General features: G+C 37.0%; 1 protein-coding gene across 2 annotated transcripts; it reads left to right on the top strand.

The window, feature by feature from the left end:
- Window positions 1-4,604: 4,604 nt before the first annotated feature.
- Plscr5 (phospholipid scramblase family member 5) lies at window positions 4,605-20,025 on the top strand. Of its 2 annotated transcripts, none has more exons than XM_052189291.1 (7): window positions 4,605-4,617; window positions 9,761-9,909; window positions 14,271-14,313; window positions 15,177-15,397; window positions 16,305-16,466; window positions 18,183-18,344; window positions 19,987-20,025. In XM_052189291.1, the coding sequence occupies exons 1-7, from the start codon at window positions 4,605-4,607 to the stop codon at window positions 20,023-20,025; spliced, it is 789 nt and encodes a 262-aa protein (XP_052045251.1). The 2 variants fall into 2 exon arrangements, with proteins under 2 accessions (XP_052045251.1, XP_052045250.1); XM_052189290.1 differs by having other exon boundaries at window positions 9,761-9,945.
- The last annotated feature ends 221 nt before the right edge of the window (window positions 20,026-20,246 follow it).

Here is a 20,246-nt window from a genome sequence, read left to right as displayed (position 1 = left end):
ACGTATGGAAAACAATATGTAGAAATAGCCATTATTAGAGTACTTAATTTAAAGATCTAGATTTTCATACTCTATACTAGCAATTCCATTTCTACACATGATAACACAAAATAATGGCATGTGTAAAACCACTGTTTGCATAGTGGGGAAATTACTATCTATGAAATTAGAAAATAATACTTTTAAAATTAAGAGAAATAAGTGACTCTTGATATAAATTTGAATTGTATGTATGTATATATAATATATATGTGTGTGTGTGTGTTTATATTTATAGAGGTATACATATAAATATCTGTGTCTATGTATATATACCTAATTTTTAATAACACATGCATTTCACAGTAAAACCAGAGACAGAAAAGTAACATGGTGAAGAATTACAAAAGCCATATCTTCCAACCCTTGTTTCTCTTCAAAATCTGTAGTCTTTTGTATAACTCTAATTCCCATCTTTTCCCTATAATATGATTTGAAGAACATTAGTGGCATCTTCTTCTTGTTTTATTTTGTAATGCCTAGTATTTTTCTGTGTTACTAAGTAGATTTAAATAAATTATCTTCCCTGGTGTAAAAAGGGACTATTTTGATGAGTCCCTCTACCATGAAAATGGATTCCAAGTATCTCACCATGAAATAAGCAATGTTTTATGCAAGGATTTATTATTGAATAAACAGAATTGCAGCTGCCTTTTTTACTCTTTCTTCCACGCTTCCTCACCATTTTTCTCCACCTTTCAACCCAACACTAGATAAGAGATAGAGAAGAATAGAGAGGGAAAAAAAGAGATTCGTGAATAAATTCAGGGGTCAAAAGGAGGTAACATCCTTGTTACACTACTTTCTGCTGATTAGGAGAATCAGGTTCCTTGAGGAAAGCTTGATTTTGCTGTCAGTATATCTAATTGCTTCCTGTTATTGTTTTGCTTTGTGCATGACTTCTTAACAAACCACAACCAACTTCAACCAACCACAACTAAAAACAAGCAACAAGCAGCCATCAACCCACCCTGCCTTTCAGGGACCTAGCATTTATCTACCCTCTGAAAGTCCCCAGAATTCCAAAATATCACACAATCACAGAAACTACCTGCAGCTGGCAAAACCATACCCAGACCACTATGGCAAATTATAGTCAGTTGCTGTGGACAATGTGAAGCAGACAAATATCCCACGCTGGGATTAAGATGAAAACATATTCTCATAATATTTCTGTGACTTTTAAAGAAACAAAAATCCCAAAATTGTCACCACACAGATTGACAAAGCATCTATGATGTATCCTGTGAAAATGTCATAGGCAGAAAATAATAGTGCAGGAAATATATTGTAAATTTTTTCTTCTTTTCTTTCAGCTGGAACAGAGGACATAGGAACCGACAGTAAGAACAGGTTAAGACCAAGGGTCGTGAGTGGAGAAAAATTCCACACAAGAAGAGTTGCAAGTCAAAGGCTCAGGGGAGAAACTATAAAGGGTACTCAGAGTCTGGGCAATCTGTTTCCTAGTCTTGGATTCTTATTTAAAGAAGTAAAATAAACCCGGCGGTGGTAGCACATGCCTTTAATCCCAGCACTTGGTAGGCAGAGGCAGGTGGATTTCTGAGTTCGAGGCCAGCCTGGTCTACAGAGTGAGTTCTAGGATAGCCAGGGCTAAACAGAGAAACCCTGTCTTGAAAAAAAACAATAATTAAAAAAAAAACAACTGAAATAAACACTCAAACAGATTCAAAAGTAGCAAGAAAATTATTCAAAGTAAGCAGCCTGGCAAGATGGCTTCGTAGATAACTCCCACAACTCGTCTTTTGACCTTCATTTGTGCTATAATATTTGCACATGTGTGCGTGCACGTGCACATTGACACATGTGCATGTATCCTCTAGCATGCGTGCGCATGTGTGTGTATGTGTGTGTGTATGTGTGTGTGCAGACATACACACACATACACACACTAAATAAACAAGTCAGTAAAACAAATAAGTCTAAAGTTTGACAACAGGACTCATGAGCAAAGGTATTTAAGAGGCCCATTCATTACTGTTTGAAACTTCTTTATATGGAGTTCAAGGAAAGAAATCGTTAGTTACTAAGCAATATAATTGGTGTTGATCTCTATTCTGACTGAAAACTGGGGTTATATAAGCTTTTGTCCAGTACAAATGTCCTTTCCCATAATGCATCTGATTTTGATCATAGTCATATGTAATATGCAGATGCATAACATGGTAAATAGAGAACTCTATCCAAGTCAAACTTGAGGACACATAGTTTTGACTCATTGTGTCTTCATCAAAAACCAATTCAGGTAGGATTGGCCCTTCTAGGAAGTATTGGAAAGAATCTTTGAAGAGAAACTGTCCAAGTTTTATGGTTAACAAGAGAAGCAGAAACTTGTTTGTAATGTGGTGTGTGTGTGGCTTGTTACCAATAGGCGTGCAGGAATGGCGATCGTGTGCAAAGTGTGCTCAAGTCAAGTGGGATTTAAGATATTCTTTTCATTTGCTATCCTCAAAGTAGCCAGTCAAGAGTTAACAGGGAGCTGGGCAGTGGTGGCACAGCACTTGGGAGGCAGAGGCAGGCGGATTTCTGAGTTTGAGGCCAGCATGGACTACAGAGTGACTTCCAGGACAAAACCCTATCTCAAAATAAATAGATAGATAGATAGATAGATAGATAGATAGATAGATAAAAGGAGTTAACAGGGAAGGGAAGACCCCTACCTCTATGCCTTTTGGTATTTGGTATTTGTTTCTAAGGTTCTTTTCTCTAATTGTTTTCTTTTAAGTTCACTATTTCATTTTCCAATTTGGCAGTTTCTTTATTGTTATTGCTTGTTCCATTTTTATTGCTCTTTTGGGTAGACAGGCTCTACTTGATGGCATCCAAATTGGGGTCTGAGAAAAAATGCATCAGTATAGCAAGAGAAGCCATTGCCCCTGGTGGAGGGCGTGGCCATCTTGAGCAATAATGGTGCCCTCAGTTCTACTATGGACAGAGCATTGTTAGGATTGTTAGAGTTGAAGGTGAAGCTGGTGGAGAGGAAGACTAGCCAGCCTCAAAGCACAAACAAATAGTTAGCAATTATTAGGATACTTGGAAGCAGTAGCATGCTTGAAACATCTGAATTTCATTACAGAGGGGTTGGAGCTCTCCTTGAGAAAGAATGTGAATCAAAAAAGAGAGAAAGGAATCAGACCAGAGACAGGTAAATGAGAGGGATCTGAAAAGAGAAAAACAATGTTGACAATGTGGTTGGTGATGCAGACAAAGAGTGCACAAGAGAGAAACAGGCTTTAACATCCTTCAGACGTAACTTAACCACATTAGACCAGGTGGAAATGTCAGATTGCACAGCATCTTATAGAGGTCAGCTCTCAGTCACATGACCATGTGCAAATGCAGCGATGGTGTGCCCTCTACAGGTCAAATGTGTTTAATCATGGTTCCCTGTTTGTGTATTTCCAGTTGGTGCTCTATAGAATAGTCAAAATTACAGCCCAATCATAATCACAATGCAAAACACTGTTTGACCATGCACCTTAATGTCTTTAGATTAACTTTCTTCTTTTGCAAATGCCAATAAAGTTTATGAAATTTAACTTACAAATAAAAATGAGACTATGGCTTTCCTGTACAATGGTAAATACAATAGCTGTGCTCAGGCCCAAACTTACCAAGCAAAATAAGACAAGAGAAAGGTTTCCTGTCCAATAAGAAAATCTATGCTTTTAATAAGTACCATGTTGAACTTTAGATTTTTGTGTCCCCCTTCTAAGGCCACATCACTATTTTTAGAGTAGACTGTGCTGTAATGTATCCTGTACCATAGCCTCAGAGCAGATTGGCTAGGTGAGCCAAGCCTGTCCTCTCCTAGGAAGCTTTGTCCCCAACCACAGGCTAACACTTGAAGGCTGAAATTTCGGTAACCAATGAGTTAAATATCTACAGGCTTTGATTAACTTTGTGAAGCTACCAAGACTTTGTGCTTCCCAATTTCTATGATTAATTACATTTAATTTACACATGAAAATAAATAAGTATTTGTGTACATAAATTGTTGGGAATGCACCCTCTTTTGTTTTGGTTTGTTTGTTTGCTTGCTTGCTTGCTTGTTTTTATGGAGTGTAGGTTGGACAGAAATCACATGACAAAATAAGGAAGATTGTTGTTCAAACATTTGAACATATAAAGAATTGTGTTTACAGCTGTGGCAGTCTCACCGGTGATAGGTCAATTTAAATAGCCTCTGAGGACTTAACAGACCACATCGGATTCCAGAACATATCACGCACCTAAGTGGTAATATGACAACATAAATGCTGTGCTTACCTTTCTCTGTGTTATTTTTAAGAAGCTCTCTCGGCCACCAAGTTATGGGACTTCTTCCAAGTAGGTGTTTTACCTTCATGACGGCTTTATCTCCCCCTGTTGTCCAAACAGATAAAATCAAACACTCTAGAACCAGCTAGGCACTGTGTTTTCTGCTGTCTGCAAGCTGACATGAGGCAGACTGCAAGTTTCGGGGGTTTTATTCATTCTGGTCTCTTTGTGTGGAAACAGGAAAAGCCTTTTCACCTGGCTGCCTTTGAAGAAGTACTCAGACTGCCATGGCCTCTAAAGGTAAGGTTTAAGACTAGGCAGCAATTTGCCCTCATTTATACTATAGACACAAGCGTGACTGCTGGGGTACAATCGGTGACGCTGGTCCTTTAAAAGCTGCTGTGTGTTGCTCTTGTATTATTTTACACCAAGATTGCAGTGAATGTAAACTTAGCAAAATAGCAAAAAGATGCTGTAAAGCAAAATTAGAGCGGGGGCATTTAGTTTAAGCACAGCAATTGGATGAAATTCCACATAAACATTTGAAAACGGTATTTAAACATTTTAATTGCTCATTTGTTGTTCAAAACCATGTGACACACAGCCCAGCGAAGAGCAGAATATCTCAGAGCAGCCTCAACTTGCAAGTAGCCTCAACTTGATACACTAGAACTAATTATTTTTCTTACAACCTTTCAAATATTTCAAACATTACTTCAGTAATGAATTCAATATAAAAAAATCAATCAAAATGGTCACAATATACAATTGAAGTAAGCAGATCAATTACGGACATTGAGGGGAAAGGGGAGAGCTTTACTCAGAACCCTGAAAATATTGAAATATCTGCTTCAATTAGGCAGCTTTCAAATGACAAGAGATACAGTTTTGTCTGGGGTAATAAGTTACAACCACGGTAAAATATTTCTAAAAACTGAACTTATAATCTATTTTATTCAATTATCAAAATGAATCATTAATCTCTACACTATAATGAAAAGTTTTAGAATGAAATTTGATTTGCGAACTGAAGGAAACATTGAAAAATAGTCACACAAGAAAGATGACTCTACAGACGCACACTGTCCTAAATGATTTAAAGAGATGATTCTATCTAAGTAATGTATAGACACTCCTCCTTGCTTCATAAAACACATCTCTGACATCTATTAAACAAATTAAGTAATCTTTGTGTTTTACATGCTTATTTAATGTAGGCCAGTCCCTGAGAATCCTTGGGAAAGCTTATAAAATAATTATAAAATATATCAGAGAGAAAAATATTGAATTTTAATGTATGTGTGCATAATGGCCTCTATTTGAAGACAAATAAACACAAAACTTGATAAACATTTCTTGAATGCTGGCACTAGCCTGGTCCACATGCCTCCCGTCTTATAAACTGAGAGCAGCAACACAGTGGCCTGCAAGGGAAAGAGTTGCAGCATGTGTGAAATATTTATGGTTAGTTATACATTTTTAAAAGAGTAGATAGAAATTCAAAGCCAGATAGCAATTCAAAGGAGTTTCTTATTCATCTGGTGGTCTGGGCCTTTGAAGAAAATGTGACTGGAAAGCAATATTATGATTAATCTGCTAAAAAGAAGTGATGTTCTGTAATGACAAAAATTAATGCTAAACCCAGAGACAAACTTCAGGATGAAAATGAACACCCGTTTGGTGAGCTAAAAATGTTAAGCCCATGGCTTGGATAGAACACTTATTACAAACTCAAAGTAACAAGAGGGTGTCATTTAGACAGAAATTGTGTTTGGGCAACTAAGTTATCATCATTTTTACTTAAAATATGTCTGAGGATATGTTGTTTTAAAACATTTAAAGATACGACCATGACTTCCTAATAATATCTAGCCTAGGAAACTGAATTATTGGGTAACATCACCTCAGAGACTGCAGGAAACAGCATTTTAGAGACAAGTCCAAGACAGTCTGACCTGGAGGCCAGCAGACTCAAAGCACCGTGTATCATCTGGAACCTCTTCACTTAGTAAAGACACATATATTGAAAGGTGTCAGCCAGCCCTGCTGGTAGGTCAGAATCCTAGTATCTCAGGTCAGGGATACGCAGGACATTTTCAGATGTTAAGTCATGTACGGTGCTGTGTTAAGGCAGCATAGTTTAGAAGAAAAACGTGGTGTTATTTACTGATCTTTTAAAAGAGAAAGTATCAGGAAGAGATGACAATATTCCAGCAAATTTTGTGATTAATTTACCATATATAGTTGTGGGATTTGGCATGTTCCCAAGAGTACCAAACAAAGGTCCTATGGCTTTTTAAATGAGGATAGTCTTATGTAACCACCACCAAGACCAAGCTAGGGGACGCTTCCAGCAGCTGACACTGTTCCCTTCCTTTCTAGCTAATGATCAAGCATCTATCTCCATCCCCACATGAGCTACTCTGGTGCATTGTGTTTGTGAACTCATTTTTCTAGAACTGGATTTTGCCACTAGTTTGCTTTCGGTTTTGTTTTCTGCAAAATGATGACAGTTTCTATTGGCACTGATGCTGGACAAGGTGTTTGCTGCACAAATATATGTATATATACATATACATAATATATATATCCATATATATATATGTATATATATATCCATGGATATATATATACATGGATATATATATACATATATATATATATATATATATATTCCCACTGTTGCTAATGTGATCATTAGCTTCCCTATGACTTTTTAGAAATTATTTTGTTTATTGACATTCCAGCTGTTGCCCCTCCTCTCCGTCCCCCTCCCACTTTTCTTCATCCCATCCCTTGCCTCTGAGAGGATGCTCCCTCCCACCACCAGGCCTCCCTCTTCACTGCAGCCTCAAATCTTTCAAAGATTAGGTGCATCTTCTCCCACTGAGGCCAGACCAGGCAGTTGTCTGCTATATATGTGCTGGGGGCCTTGGACCAGCCTGTGTAGGCTGCCTGGTTAGTGGCTCAGTCTCTGGGAGCTCCCTGGGGTCCTGGTTAGATAAAACTGCTGGTCTTCCTATGGGGGTCTCTCTCCCTTTCAGCTTCTTCAATCCTTCCCCTAATTCAACCATAGGGGTCCCTGACTTCAGTCCAATGACTGGGTGTAAATATCTGCTTCTGTCTCAGTCAGCTGCTGATAGGGCCTCTGACAAGATAGCCATTCTAGATTCCTGTCTATAATCACATCATAGTATCAGGAATAGTGTCAGGCCTTGGTGCCCCCCTTCACATGAGATCAGTTGTCTCCCACGCCTTACAGCCTCTCTGCCCCTCAGAAGTTTTGCAGTAACCAGGGACACAGGTGAGACTCCCGTCCAAATACCCAAATTCCTCTCTGATTTTAAGATAGTATTTTACATAATCTTCCTAGTCTTGAGGTTCCCCCCTTGGAATTCCCTCCCAGAGTCATTTCCTAAGAAGAAGATGTGTTATCTATTCCCTTCCTTTGTGTCTGTCCCAGAGGTCAGGGCAGTTCTGGGGGGGGGGATCCTTGTGGGAAGCCAATTGCTGTAGCCTTATAACTTACAAGCTCTATTACAGTAGAGACAAAGGACAAGTTTCTTCATTTGTTTAATCCTCAAGCAAGTCCTGTACGGATCTCAAATGCCACAGACAAATGCCAACTTAGCAACTTGACATCAATATTAATAGAAACCCAGTCAGTTCCTACGACCTTAGGGGTAAATAAATAAATGAGTCATCTGGCAATTGCCCCTCATTAACACTTCCTGTATGCACAAGCTTAACAAGCTCCCTTACTAGAATCAATTTATTCTTTTGTCCAAAGGGCCATTCATCTGGTGTCTGTGCTCCTTCATCCCTGTACAGACTGCGCTTGGGTTTTCTTAATGATGGGAATTTATTATCTCGGAAAGAATCCCAGCACATCTTAAAACTGTATTTGTGATTTAAAGATGCAGAAAAATACCTCAAACACAGAAAATTTCATAAATCTAGTATCATTGCAGAAAGAAGACTATTTTAATTTATTACTAAATATTTATATAGTACCCCAATTTTACTACATGTTCCACAAGAGCACGTAATCACATCTTATACAGCTGTTATTAATTTACTCTTTATATCCAGAACTAATTCCTTTACCTCATTCATGTACATGTAACCTAACATTATTTCTGTCAGTGATGAGCCACATAGACCAGGGTTCATAAAATGCTGTTTCCTAATAATGCCAGGCTCTGTTTAGTTTTCAAACATACTGCATGACCTTCTCACAGCAGTGAAATCTCCTAAATCTCAGAAATTTTCATTCTGTTAAGCAATGTGATGTTTAACTGTGCTTACATTCATAATGAACCCTATAATATTTGAAAGAAAAAAAACTTGGTCATTCAGTTTGTTGTCAACCAACAGCTAAGCTAAAGTGACACAATGTTGACAAACCACATATATTTATAAAGCATTGGCACTCTGTGAGGATGAGAACCAAAAATACTGGTGGTCTCTGGAAAAAAGTATAATATCTAACGAGTGAAATAACACAATGACTAGGGAAACAGTAGTAGAAAGCTATCATTTATATTTTTAGATGAAGATTCTCCTGCTTGGGGCTTATGCATAATATCACATAAATGAATGCACAATAAATAGGAAACACAGGATTCATTATGAAATGACTGAAATTGAAGTCTATCTATTGGCAGCGATATTGATATTGGTTGATATTTCTAAACTTGCCAAGTGTCCTTCACATAATTCTATAATTATTCTAAGTCACTCACAGAGATTTGTGAGCTTCCTCAACCGTGTGAGTTTTGCAAGGACACCCTTCAGACCATTAGGACTATTAGCTTTACCTGGGAACTAATCAAAATGCAACTTTGCAATGCTCACACCCTAATTTCTGAAGCGCTAAATGCAGAAAGGCCCAACGCCTATTTGTTAGGTCCCTCAGGTGGTTCTGATGAAAGCTTAAGTGTACTCTTCAAAGTGAGACTAAAGAAAATGGATTAGACAATGCATCTTCATGAAATAAAAGACCCATAATGTCCAAGAAAAGGAAACTATGGCTTAATAGGCTTAATAGCATTGCAAGTAAACAGTCAGATCTAAGGCTCTGTGCTTTTATGAGTACAGACTTGCAAGGGCCTGTTACCATTTATTTTGCTTTTGTGAGCTATGGTTCTTCTTCTTTAAAAAAAAATGCTATTTGTACAATGTATCTGCGGGTCAGTTATTTAAGCCAAGTTACTCAACTACTTCTCCTGGTAACCACAGCATTCTTCTGTGTTCCTTCTTTCCTGACTGAGGGCACTGAATAGAGAAAATAAAGGAAAATGCACCAAAATGAGAGACATCAATCAAGGGACAAATTGACATCAAATTTGAGAGAGAGAGTGAGAGAGAGAGAGAGGACTATGTAAAAGTAAAAGCAACCTAAACTTTGAACACACATCAAAATAGTTACTTTCTCTTGCAGATTCCCAGAACCAAAAGCCTAGAGGTCTGCCTGGTTTCTTTCCTCGAGCTACAAACCCAGATCAAAACTCTCAAGAGGCTTCTTCCAATCCCAGGAAACAAGCAAGGAGGCAGCCGGATGTCTCTCAGCCAAGCAGTTTCCTGCCAACAGCCACTCTCCCCCCTGGTCTGGAGTATTTAAGCCAGGTTGGCATGCTTTCATTTCCACTAGTCTGTTTTCTTTAGAAGCGAGTCAAACTCTTGTCCTTTCAACCAGTAATTTAATGGAGTACAGAACTCGTGAAAATCATGAAGTTATAAAATACTGATTTTATTGATTTCTCTAATTTAGAAAGAATTTTATTCCACTTTATTGCCACCTATACTTATTTACTTGACAGAGTAGCAAGGCTGAACAAGTCTTTACTTTGTCATGTAGCACGTTTATCTGCCTTCTGTTCATGGCCAAGATGTGGAGATAGATATTCTCAAAGAATTATCAGACAAAACCATGTATGGCTATTAAATTAAACATATGTATTGGGCACTTGCTATATTCAAGGCACAGAAGAAGCATTGGCCTGTCACTCAAACATTTGGAAGTTAGTAATCAAACCAAAAAGAATGTTGATTTATAAAGTGCAAAGCAGTGTGTGCAGAAGCCAGGAAAACACACATCTCTAAAGGAGAAGGCGGTTGTGGAGGTTTCTGCAAAAAGTTGAGACTTTTCAACATATCTCAAAAGTAGTGTGAAAATCGAAAGCAAGTAACTATCTTCTGATGTTTGTGAAGCTGCGGGCCAACTTGCTTGAGTTGTCATGTCACTACTAGGTATTGTTGCTGTTGTAGTCTCAGCAGAATGGACAGCGCTTCAAGCCTTGTAATATCTCTGTCACATGGCAAATAAGTAGCCATTACCATTCATATATGGGTATATTGTTTTAGCAGATTATCCTACACAGGATTTAAAAGACTCTTACACTAATATTGGAATGTCAGCACATACGCCACCATACTTGCCTGCCTGGCATTCCTTCAAACATAAAGTCTATCTCTTTTATCAAAATCAAATCTCTGTGTTAATTCCCTTAAGGTACAAGAGATTTCTGTTATGCCTGATAGGCTTTAAGCTGCATGTAGCATATGTCGCTGGGAAAATGTTTATAATTGCAGATGCCTTCTCCAGAAACCCACTGGCAGACAAATGTTCTATACAGACTGGTGAGCGCAGGAAGCTAGGAAAAGGAGCTGGAAAAGCTAGCCTACCATCTTCCATCTGCAGAAAGGATCAGCTGGAATAGCTGACTAGAGTTGATTAACTGCTGCAAGCTGTTTGGGACTGTTGTCAGACAAGATTTTGCCAAATCTAAAAGTGATATACCAGCGCCAGAGGGCTGGGGTTTGATGATCACATATGGCCGCCACATATTCTTCATCCACCCATGAATGATGACACCCTGTGGCCAGATGCTTGACGTGTATATGTGTTCTAGCGTTCGATAAAAAGACTTAAGACCTCATGAGCTTCTGTTTTAAACTCGATACCTTTTCTTAAAACATACCTTTCTTGATATTTTTCAGAAAAATGCCATAAATTGTTAATATTTTACTTCTAATGGGTATAATTTACTCATTCTATACTAAAAGAATATGGGCTTACTTTTTACGTCTATATGTACAAAAAGATCAGGAAACATTTCAAAATCAAATGGCCTTCTGTTCAACTACTTTGCATTAACTTTTTATTAAAAATAGAATTTTTCCTCACAAAATATATCCTAAGTCTGCTTTTCTCACGGTCTACTCCTCCAAGTTCCATTCCATTCCCCATCCCTTCTGCATCTACCCCCTTTATGTTCTTCTTTAGAAACTAGCCATCTGCTAAGGGGTTCTGATTCAATATGACAAGATATGTTATATGATATGATAAAACAAAGGAACAAGAACATAGGAATTTTAAAGAACAAACAGAAGGAAAAGAGCCTAAAAGAAGGCACAAGAAACAGAGACTCACTCATTCGCACATTCAGGAATCTCATAAAAAACATTGAATGGTAGCCATATCACATACACCAAGATTTTATATATGATATATATTTATATATATCATACATAAATATATAAATATATCATTATACACACACACATATATGATATATATCATATATATATATATATATATATATATATATATATGTATGATAAAATGTTTTTAAAATGGGGAAATCCATAACAGGACATATTAGACATGGAACCTCCAAAGATGCCACTGAGTTCATTTCCTGCTGGCCATCTACTGCTGGTCAGGCCACCTACTGTCCTTAAGAGTAGTTTGTTTCCTCAGTGAAAGTATCTTGGAGGAAACTAGATTTTGATTTGCAAGTGGCTATCCATTGGGCGCTGCTTCTCCATTAGGGATGAGGACATGTGTCTAGTTCTCCTTTGAGCTCTAGGGCACCACCTGGTGCAGGCTCTGAGCACACTGCTTCAGTCTCTGTGAGTTAGCAGGTGGTGTCAAACATGTTGATTTAAGGGCCTTGTTTGCTTGGTGTTGTCCATCTCCTCCGGCTCTTACATTCTTTCTGTTTCCTCCTCAGTAGGAATCCCTGAGCCCTGAGCAGAGGGACTTGATGGAGATATCCCATTTAGGGCTGAGTATTCCAAGGTCTCTTACCCTCCACGTGTTTGGCTGTGGGTCTCCTCTGTATTTGTTCCCACTTGCTGAAGGAGGAACTTCTCTGACACTGACTAATTAGAGAACTGATGTGAACAAATCAGAATGTTATTATGAATCATTTTACTGCTCTGCTTTTTTTTTCCTTTAAGTATTTGGTTTTACCTTAGGTTCCTGGGCTATCTAGTCTCAAGTTCTTGGTTACCCAAGATGTTGGGTACTTACCTTAAACACAGACACTGTAGCCCTGTCCCCAGGGATCCATTGCTAATTTGATTCTTCTTGGAGGTAATAACCACATTCTTTCTGAAGTTGCTTTTCCCCTTCTTTGCTCACATCTCTTCATTTTCTGCAAGGAAACAGAACACCTACCATACCCTCAAAATTTACTCCCCTTAAAGATGCTTTGACGTTATTGTTCATATGATTTTAGAGTATCCCAAGTTATAAATGATGTCCATAAAAAATATTTGCCTTTCGAATAGAGGGCACATTGTGTTCTTTCATTAGTGATAAGACATTAAACGGAGATGTTCTACCTCATCTCAGGATAGACAAGAACAATCAAAGAACAAAACACAGCCTCGAATTTCCTGGAATTATGGATTGACATTCAATACCATCCATACTTTGCCAAAAGTTGCCTTATCGTAAAGATTCCTGCTGAGTTTACATATATGATTAGGGAATACAGTGAAAACAACTTCAAGATGGGATTTAAAATGAAGTGTTAGAAATGCAGCGATCAGCACTTCAGTAAAGGTTCAATATTTGGCTTTTGTGGGGCTAGGAGTAGGGAGGATTAAATGACAAACACAAAGAAATGAGGCTGCTCTAAAACAAATATTTTATATTTCATTTACAAAGATAATATTTGGACTGGTAAGATGGCTTGGGGGTAAGCCTAACAACATGAGCTCCACCCCCAGAGTCTAAATGAAGTAAAACAGAAACAACCCCTATAAAGTGTCCTCTAAGTACGACATGGGCACTATGGTATGTGTAACATACATCATGATCACAAACACACCCAATAACAGCCAATAAATTCCAGAGCAGCAATTTGAGCTGCATATTTCATTTTTAATTACCTAGGCCAAAGGTTGTGGCCGGTAATTGATAGCAGAAAACTTTCTCTGCTTTAGTTGACATTCTGTTGGTTCCTGAAAGTTTTCTGTTTTCCCTGGTCTGAGAAAAATAAGAATTAGAGTTATTCATAAAACATCATCCTTCAGCATAAACAGATATTTAGTCCTTGAAAGCATGGTGCCACCTGAAGGAGGTGGTGGATGTACAGGGACTAGAAGCTGCATGCCCAATACTCATCCTGTGGCTTCAGTTCCTCAGAAGAGATTTGGGGACATTTTAAAATGTCTTCTACATTATTACTCACACATTATTTTAAAATCTCCTCCAAATAGTTTGTAGTATAATCTCTCTCTTTCTTTATTACACACCATAAACACTCTCACTCTTCTTACTCTTAGCACATCTGCCTTGGGACTTTAAGAGTCCTGTAAATTTATTAGTTGAACAATCACATTTGATGAAGACAGCTCACATATCCTATAAATAAGACATGGCCTTATAGGAGAATTATAGGGATATGATTTGAATAATGAATTCTTCTTCACTTAATTTGTTCTTTGGTTGGAACATGGTATGTGATTTTGTTCATTGATCTGGAATAAAAGGTAAGTTCACTTTGTTCTCAGAATTTGCTTTGGTTTTTGTGGCAACGTCTTTGTCTTATACATGATAAGTGTTCAAAACGTTTTAATAAAAATGACAGACTTTGTGTTGCATAGTAAGGGTGGTGATGGAATGGTTTTCACTTCCTTTGTATCATCCTTTGCAGCTGGACCTGATAATCATCCATCAGCAGGTGGAACTTCTTGGGAGTAAGTCATCAGATTCTGCATTTATTAAGACTTCTGAAAAGACTTTAGTGTTCTGAAGATTCCTTACATTGAAAATGTCATAAACAATGTATAGAATTAGATCAAATGATTGCTTGACCTATTTTTAAAACAAATCTAAATTTATTAATTTTATAGAAAGTGTAAGTATGAAAATAAGTCTTTGATAACAGTTACATTTAAATTCTAATAAATATAATCTTAAAGTGACAAGCAATAATTAATATCCCATGGATATTAATCACTAAAATTTCTTAACATTCTAATAAGGGAAATCACAGTTGAGGGCATGTTAAAATTTTATCGACACAAATGCTATTGTTTTATTGCTTCCCAATTGATTCAACAAAATATGCACACAATTCGTCCATAGGAAAATGTTTTAAGGATGATTACTTTCAAATTGCTTGAGTGCTTTCTTTTTATAAGGTCGTATATTACTCTAATATATGTCAAAATTAAAGTGATTGGCCATTACTACATGCTAAGAGAAATTGTAGATGCAGTAATAAATGGCACTGTGAATTGTCCCAATAACTTGCAGAAAAATAATAGGGTTATTATCTGAGTAATGAGTCCATCCTTACACAGTTTGTTCTTTGGCTAAAAGGTGGTGAGACATGTTTGTTCATAGTTCTAGAATAAATTAAGTTGTTAGTTTTGGTCCCAGACTTTGCTTTGATTCCTGAGGCTATGTCATCAAAGTGTAGAACATGGAAACAGATGTGTATGAAGCTGAGACCCAGTAACTTCGCCATGACTCTATGTTCTATTGATACTCCTTGACTTTTGACAAATGGTGATACCAATCAAAGCATGTCTTCATATGATATGTTTCGTGATAGTGATACTCGGCACTGAGACCTCCAACAAATATGAGATCAAAAACAGCTTGGGACAAAGAATTTACTTTGCAGTGGAAGAAAGCATCTGTTTTAATCGTAATGTGTGTTCCACACTGCGAGCCTGCGCCCTGAGGATCACAGACAACTCGGGTCGAGAGGTGATTACAGTGAACAGGCCCCTAAGGTGTAACAGCTGCTGGTGTCCTTGCTACCTCCAAGAGGTTGGTCACTGCCCCTCAGCATCTTTTCTCTTTAAGATTATTCCTTTGAGTGTCACTCATCTGGAACTACAAGACAGTAAACCTTACAGCTGTTTGAATTTATATCTTCCTTTCTAGGGTAAGGAAAACATGAAGATTTGGTGAGGCATTTTTTTTCATTTGTAACCTGAAACTATGGTAGCTACCATGAGCTTAAATGGTAAAAATAGCTCATGCATCCTATAAATGAGACATAGCCTCCTGACTTGCATATTACTCAAATAATTGGAATGGCTCCATTTCTCACCACTACACAAATACAGTCATCTTCAACAGTAGCAAGGCCAAGAGAAGACATGACACTCAACTTTGTCCACTGTGTCCTCCTCCCTGAGTGTCATTGTGCTTGGATGAGAATGAGGATTTGCACATTTAATAAACCCATGGTGCACAACAGAGTGACATTACTCAATTATTTTATTTTAAAGCATAACTGATTGTCGTTGTCAGTAGAATTGTAATAATAACTCTCATCGATGTAGACTCAATTTGATCTGATGTCTCTGTGAGCTAGAAGAATGTGGTTTCATTCTCCATTCTGCAGAATACACACACGCACATGCACACGCACACGCACACACACACACACACACACATGTATGGAAAATGCTAAGTATATCAGTGAGATGAATCTTTATTATTTCCATGACAAAATACAAAATCTCAAAAGAAAGCATCACTTTGCACCCTAATACAAAATGTCAGAAGAAAATACCACTTTGCATCATAGAAATGCATATGTACAATGGCTTTTATAATTCAACAGTTATTTCATAACAAATATTGTATAGATGTATGTTGATATTCTTCTGTGATTAATGAATTATAACTGTAGAAAATCTGATTTTATTACTATTTTCTCTGACAGCTAGAAATCCAAGCCCCTCCTGGTACTATAGTTGGTTATGTTGCACAGAAGTGGGACCCCTTTCAGCCCAAATTCACAATCCAAAATGCGAACAAAGAAGATATTTTGAAAATCATTGGTCCTTGTGCAACCTGTGGCTGTTTTGGCGATGTGGACTTTGAGGTATGAATGACAAAGACAGTTTTTCTTAGGTCCTGAGTTCTTGCAATGCAATTCAATTTATAAATCATCAAGATCATAATGTACCCCTTAAATACATTTTAGTAATTGCATATTAGCATAATACTCTAAGAAATCCTGTTTCCATGCTTATAATAATAGCCATTACTCCAGAGATTATAAAATTAAAATTCTTGGCATATTTGCTAGATACAGTGATAAACTAATATATCTCCTTACCTAAAACAGTAAATCTCTTGTTATTTTCGATTTAAGTCTCCAAGCATCAGGCATATACATATCTATATATGGACATTTAACCCCATTTAGATCTCATTTCAGAAGCATACTCCATTAGAATGTCACTGGAGAGATGGGTCAGTGGTTAAGAGCACTGACTGCTCCTCCAAAGGTCCTAAGTTCAATTTCCCCAGCAACCACATTGTAGCTCACAACCATCTGTAATAGGATCTGATGTTCTCTTCTGGTGTGTCTGAAGACTGCAACAGAGTAGTCACATATATAAAATAAAAAAATCCTTTTTTAAAAAAAGTTATGTATGTAAGACTTGCTAAGTTTGTTTCATAAAATAATGTGCTTGCAGGTTTAGGGAACTGAATATTAACGCGAGCCATTGCAAATTTATATTGTAACAGCATATGCTTTTGCAACAGATTATCCTGATTGAACATCAAAGGCAGGGAGAATTTACATTTAAAGCATCCATTTTCATTATTCAAACATATCCCACCTATGTCTATTTTCACAGCTTCTGAAGGAGTCTCTAGACATTGAGAATACAGACTTTGTTAAGAGACTTGTCCTAAGCACAATATTATGAAAGGATGTCACACAGCTTCTTAACACTGTGATTGAATAGATTTTAACATTACAGTTTAGTATTCATGCTATAGCTATAGCTTAAGAAACTTGCCCTATTTTCTATGTTCTATCACCATATTAAATAACTGTCAAAATGATAAACAGGATAAAAAATATGTTGTTGATAAGTCAGATGTCGATCTCTCATTTAATAGACATGGTAGACTTCAATGTCAGACTAACCTCAGTCTCCTGATTATACACTAGGCTCAAAGTGACTTACAATACTCAGGACTGGTTAGACTGGAGTGAGTCAACAAAGGTTTGAGTATAACATAAAAAATGTAGTTTGACAATGTATTATTTTTAAAAACTAATAATTACATAATTGATACATTTTTAAAGGTTATTAATTATACCTAGAAATAATTCTTTAAATAATTTTTAAATATCTGTGTGCATGTGAGCACATGCACACACAGTATATATATTTTCCATACATATTTTATAATGGCAACTTCTGGTTTAAAATTCAAATATAGGTAATGATATTACCTTCACACTTAGCTATATAACTAAGAGATGCGCGTGCTGCCATCTTGTGGCTGTCTGACCTTAATTATCTACTCCATCTGCATAGAAAATGAAACTGAGAACAGATTATAATGGTGCGGAAACTGTGGTAGTCTGAAGATTTTGAGTACTGTGGAGGTAAATATTCACACACAGAAGCAAACAGCGCAGAGCTGCCACTTTGAGGGTGATGAAGAATATAGTTCAAAGACATCAAGATGTCAACCATCTTTTTTTATCTGCAAATATCCTGCCTATCATTATTGTTGTCATTATATTATTATTATTATTATTATTATTGTCATTATTATTAATTTTGCAAAGGTGAAAACTATTGATGAGAAGGTTACAATTGGGAAGATCTCCAAGTACTGGTCGGGATTTGTCAATGATGTGTTCACAAATGCTGACAACTTTGGGATCCATGTTCCTGCAGATCTCGACGTGACACTCAAAGCAGCAATGATGGGTGCTTGCTTTCTCTTTGTAAGTTTGATCTAAGCTGCGTGGGTGAGTTTTGCCCTTACAGGCCAGAACATATAGAGTAAATCCTCCTCCACATAGTCTTGATCTGCAGAGGCTGTTTACACACAGAGGCATTTTTAGATATGAGCATCCTCCTTTGAAAGATCACAGTTTAGAGGTTTATGTTTTACCCATGCTGGGAACACGGGAGTCAAGTGACATCTTTGCCAAAATGCTTGAGTAGCTCCTACCTAATGTCTCCGCCATCATGAACCTTTGGAATTCACAGAATCCTGTGTTTTGTTTTGTTTTCTCAAGCAAACCAGTACCTTTGCTCTTCCTTCTCTTGTTCAGGATGGCAGAGCTCAAGTCTAACAATTATTTTAACCTATGCTACTGTTGAATAAAGTCAGCTCCATTTCTTGTGTTTACTTAGAAAAAAAATAACTAAAAGTAATCCCATGGTTTTAGCTTTGACGGACATAGAGAGTTAAGCATAAACACCAAATATTTATTCTATACCCCATTCTCTTTCATTCATAACAATTCTTCAGTTCCTGATTACCTTTCCCGCCTTTGGTCACCCACACTTCAGCATTAACCTTTCAATGCACAGGCACATACACAAGCATTTACACACATACACAGACTCGACATACACATGCACATTCACACAGACAGAAAAAGCACACACACAAAGACAAGCACATACAGAGGCACACACATACACACACATAGAAAAACACATTCTCACACAAGCACACATTCACATACCCTGCCTCTTGGGTGTTCATTAGATCTTTCTGATCAAGTTGTTCACTTAACTTTCATATTAAAATTTTCAGCTGTCATCTTCTCTCTAACCTACTTTGCCAACAAGCCACTGCCAAAAAACGGTATTAGTGAACAATAGCTTTTTTCTGGATCATAAGCCTCTGTTCATTCATTTTCAGAAACCTTCTAAATATTTGTGTTTTCATAAGTGTGTTTCCCACCCTTGCCTCACATTCTTTTAGAGATCAATGTGATATAGCAGGTTGATTAGATCCCACTTAATATATAGTATATCGTAGATCTCTGCATGGCATGCAAGCCTGTATGTTCTTACCTCTTACCTGGATATACCAAGCCAGTGCTTGAACATGACATTGAATGAGTCCTCTGTGCTCAATAAAATCCAATGAAGACTGATCTAGATAGTTCCCCAGTTATCTGAATGGGGAACTCTTAAATTCTAGCAACTCTGAGACTCATATACTTAACTGATAATAGAAACTACTCCTATCAATTTTGCTAATTCATAACCTTAGGAGACCTTTCCAATTTTGCTAATAAATGTTTTGAGACAGATTCTCAAATGTATCTCTAAGGTAAATTACAAACATTTTGAAGGTGATGTCTGTTATAACGTCTTCCTGTACCTTCTAATGCTTACAATCGAATTTTACAGTCCTGACCACCCCAATTACATGCTTCAAATTAAACATGTGAGAATCATGAACCTTAAGACATTATAGTTTTTATTCTTCCAATAAATCATGCATTGCTGAAACACCACTGGGAACATCGTAGCTTCACATCATCAAAGCCGGCATGTCAAGCTCTTGATCCTAATTGTTGCCTCTTTTATAAATGTATTCATATTCAGTTTATTTATTTGTAGGATTTTATGTTCTTTGAACACTCGCTTGCTGGATTATAATAAGCACGATGATGAAAACAATACAATATGCAAACTGTATTTCAGTAAGTAAAGGGCAAGTTTAAATAATCTTCTTCCTTTGAAGATGTCTATGTTTGACACTATCTAATTCTTTTTCATTTTTTTTCTAGATGTCCTTTGGGTTCGGAGTTTCATTTTTGAATGGGCTGAGCATTTGATTTTTTTATAACTAAATGTTAATTATTATATTTATTAAAACA

Source organism: Apodemus sylvaticus, chromosome 7, assembly GCF_947179515.1.
Source record: "Apodemus sylvaticus chromosome 7, mApoSyl1.1, whole genome shotgun sequence".
Taxonomy (NCBI): domain Eukaryota; kingdom Metazoa; phylum Chordata; class Mammalia; order Rodentia; family Muridae; genus Apodemus; species Apodemus sylvaticus.
Note: the sequence above shows the minus strand (reverse complement) of the source record. Positions and strands in the feature narration are given on the sequence as shown.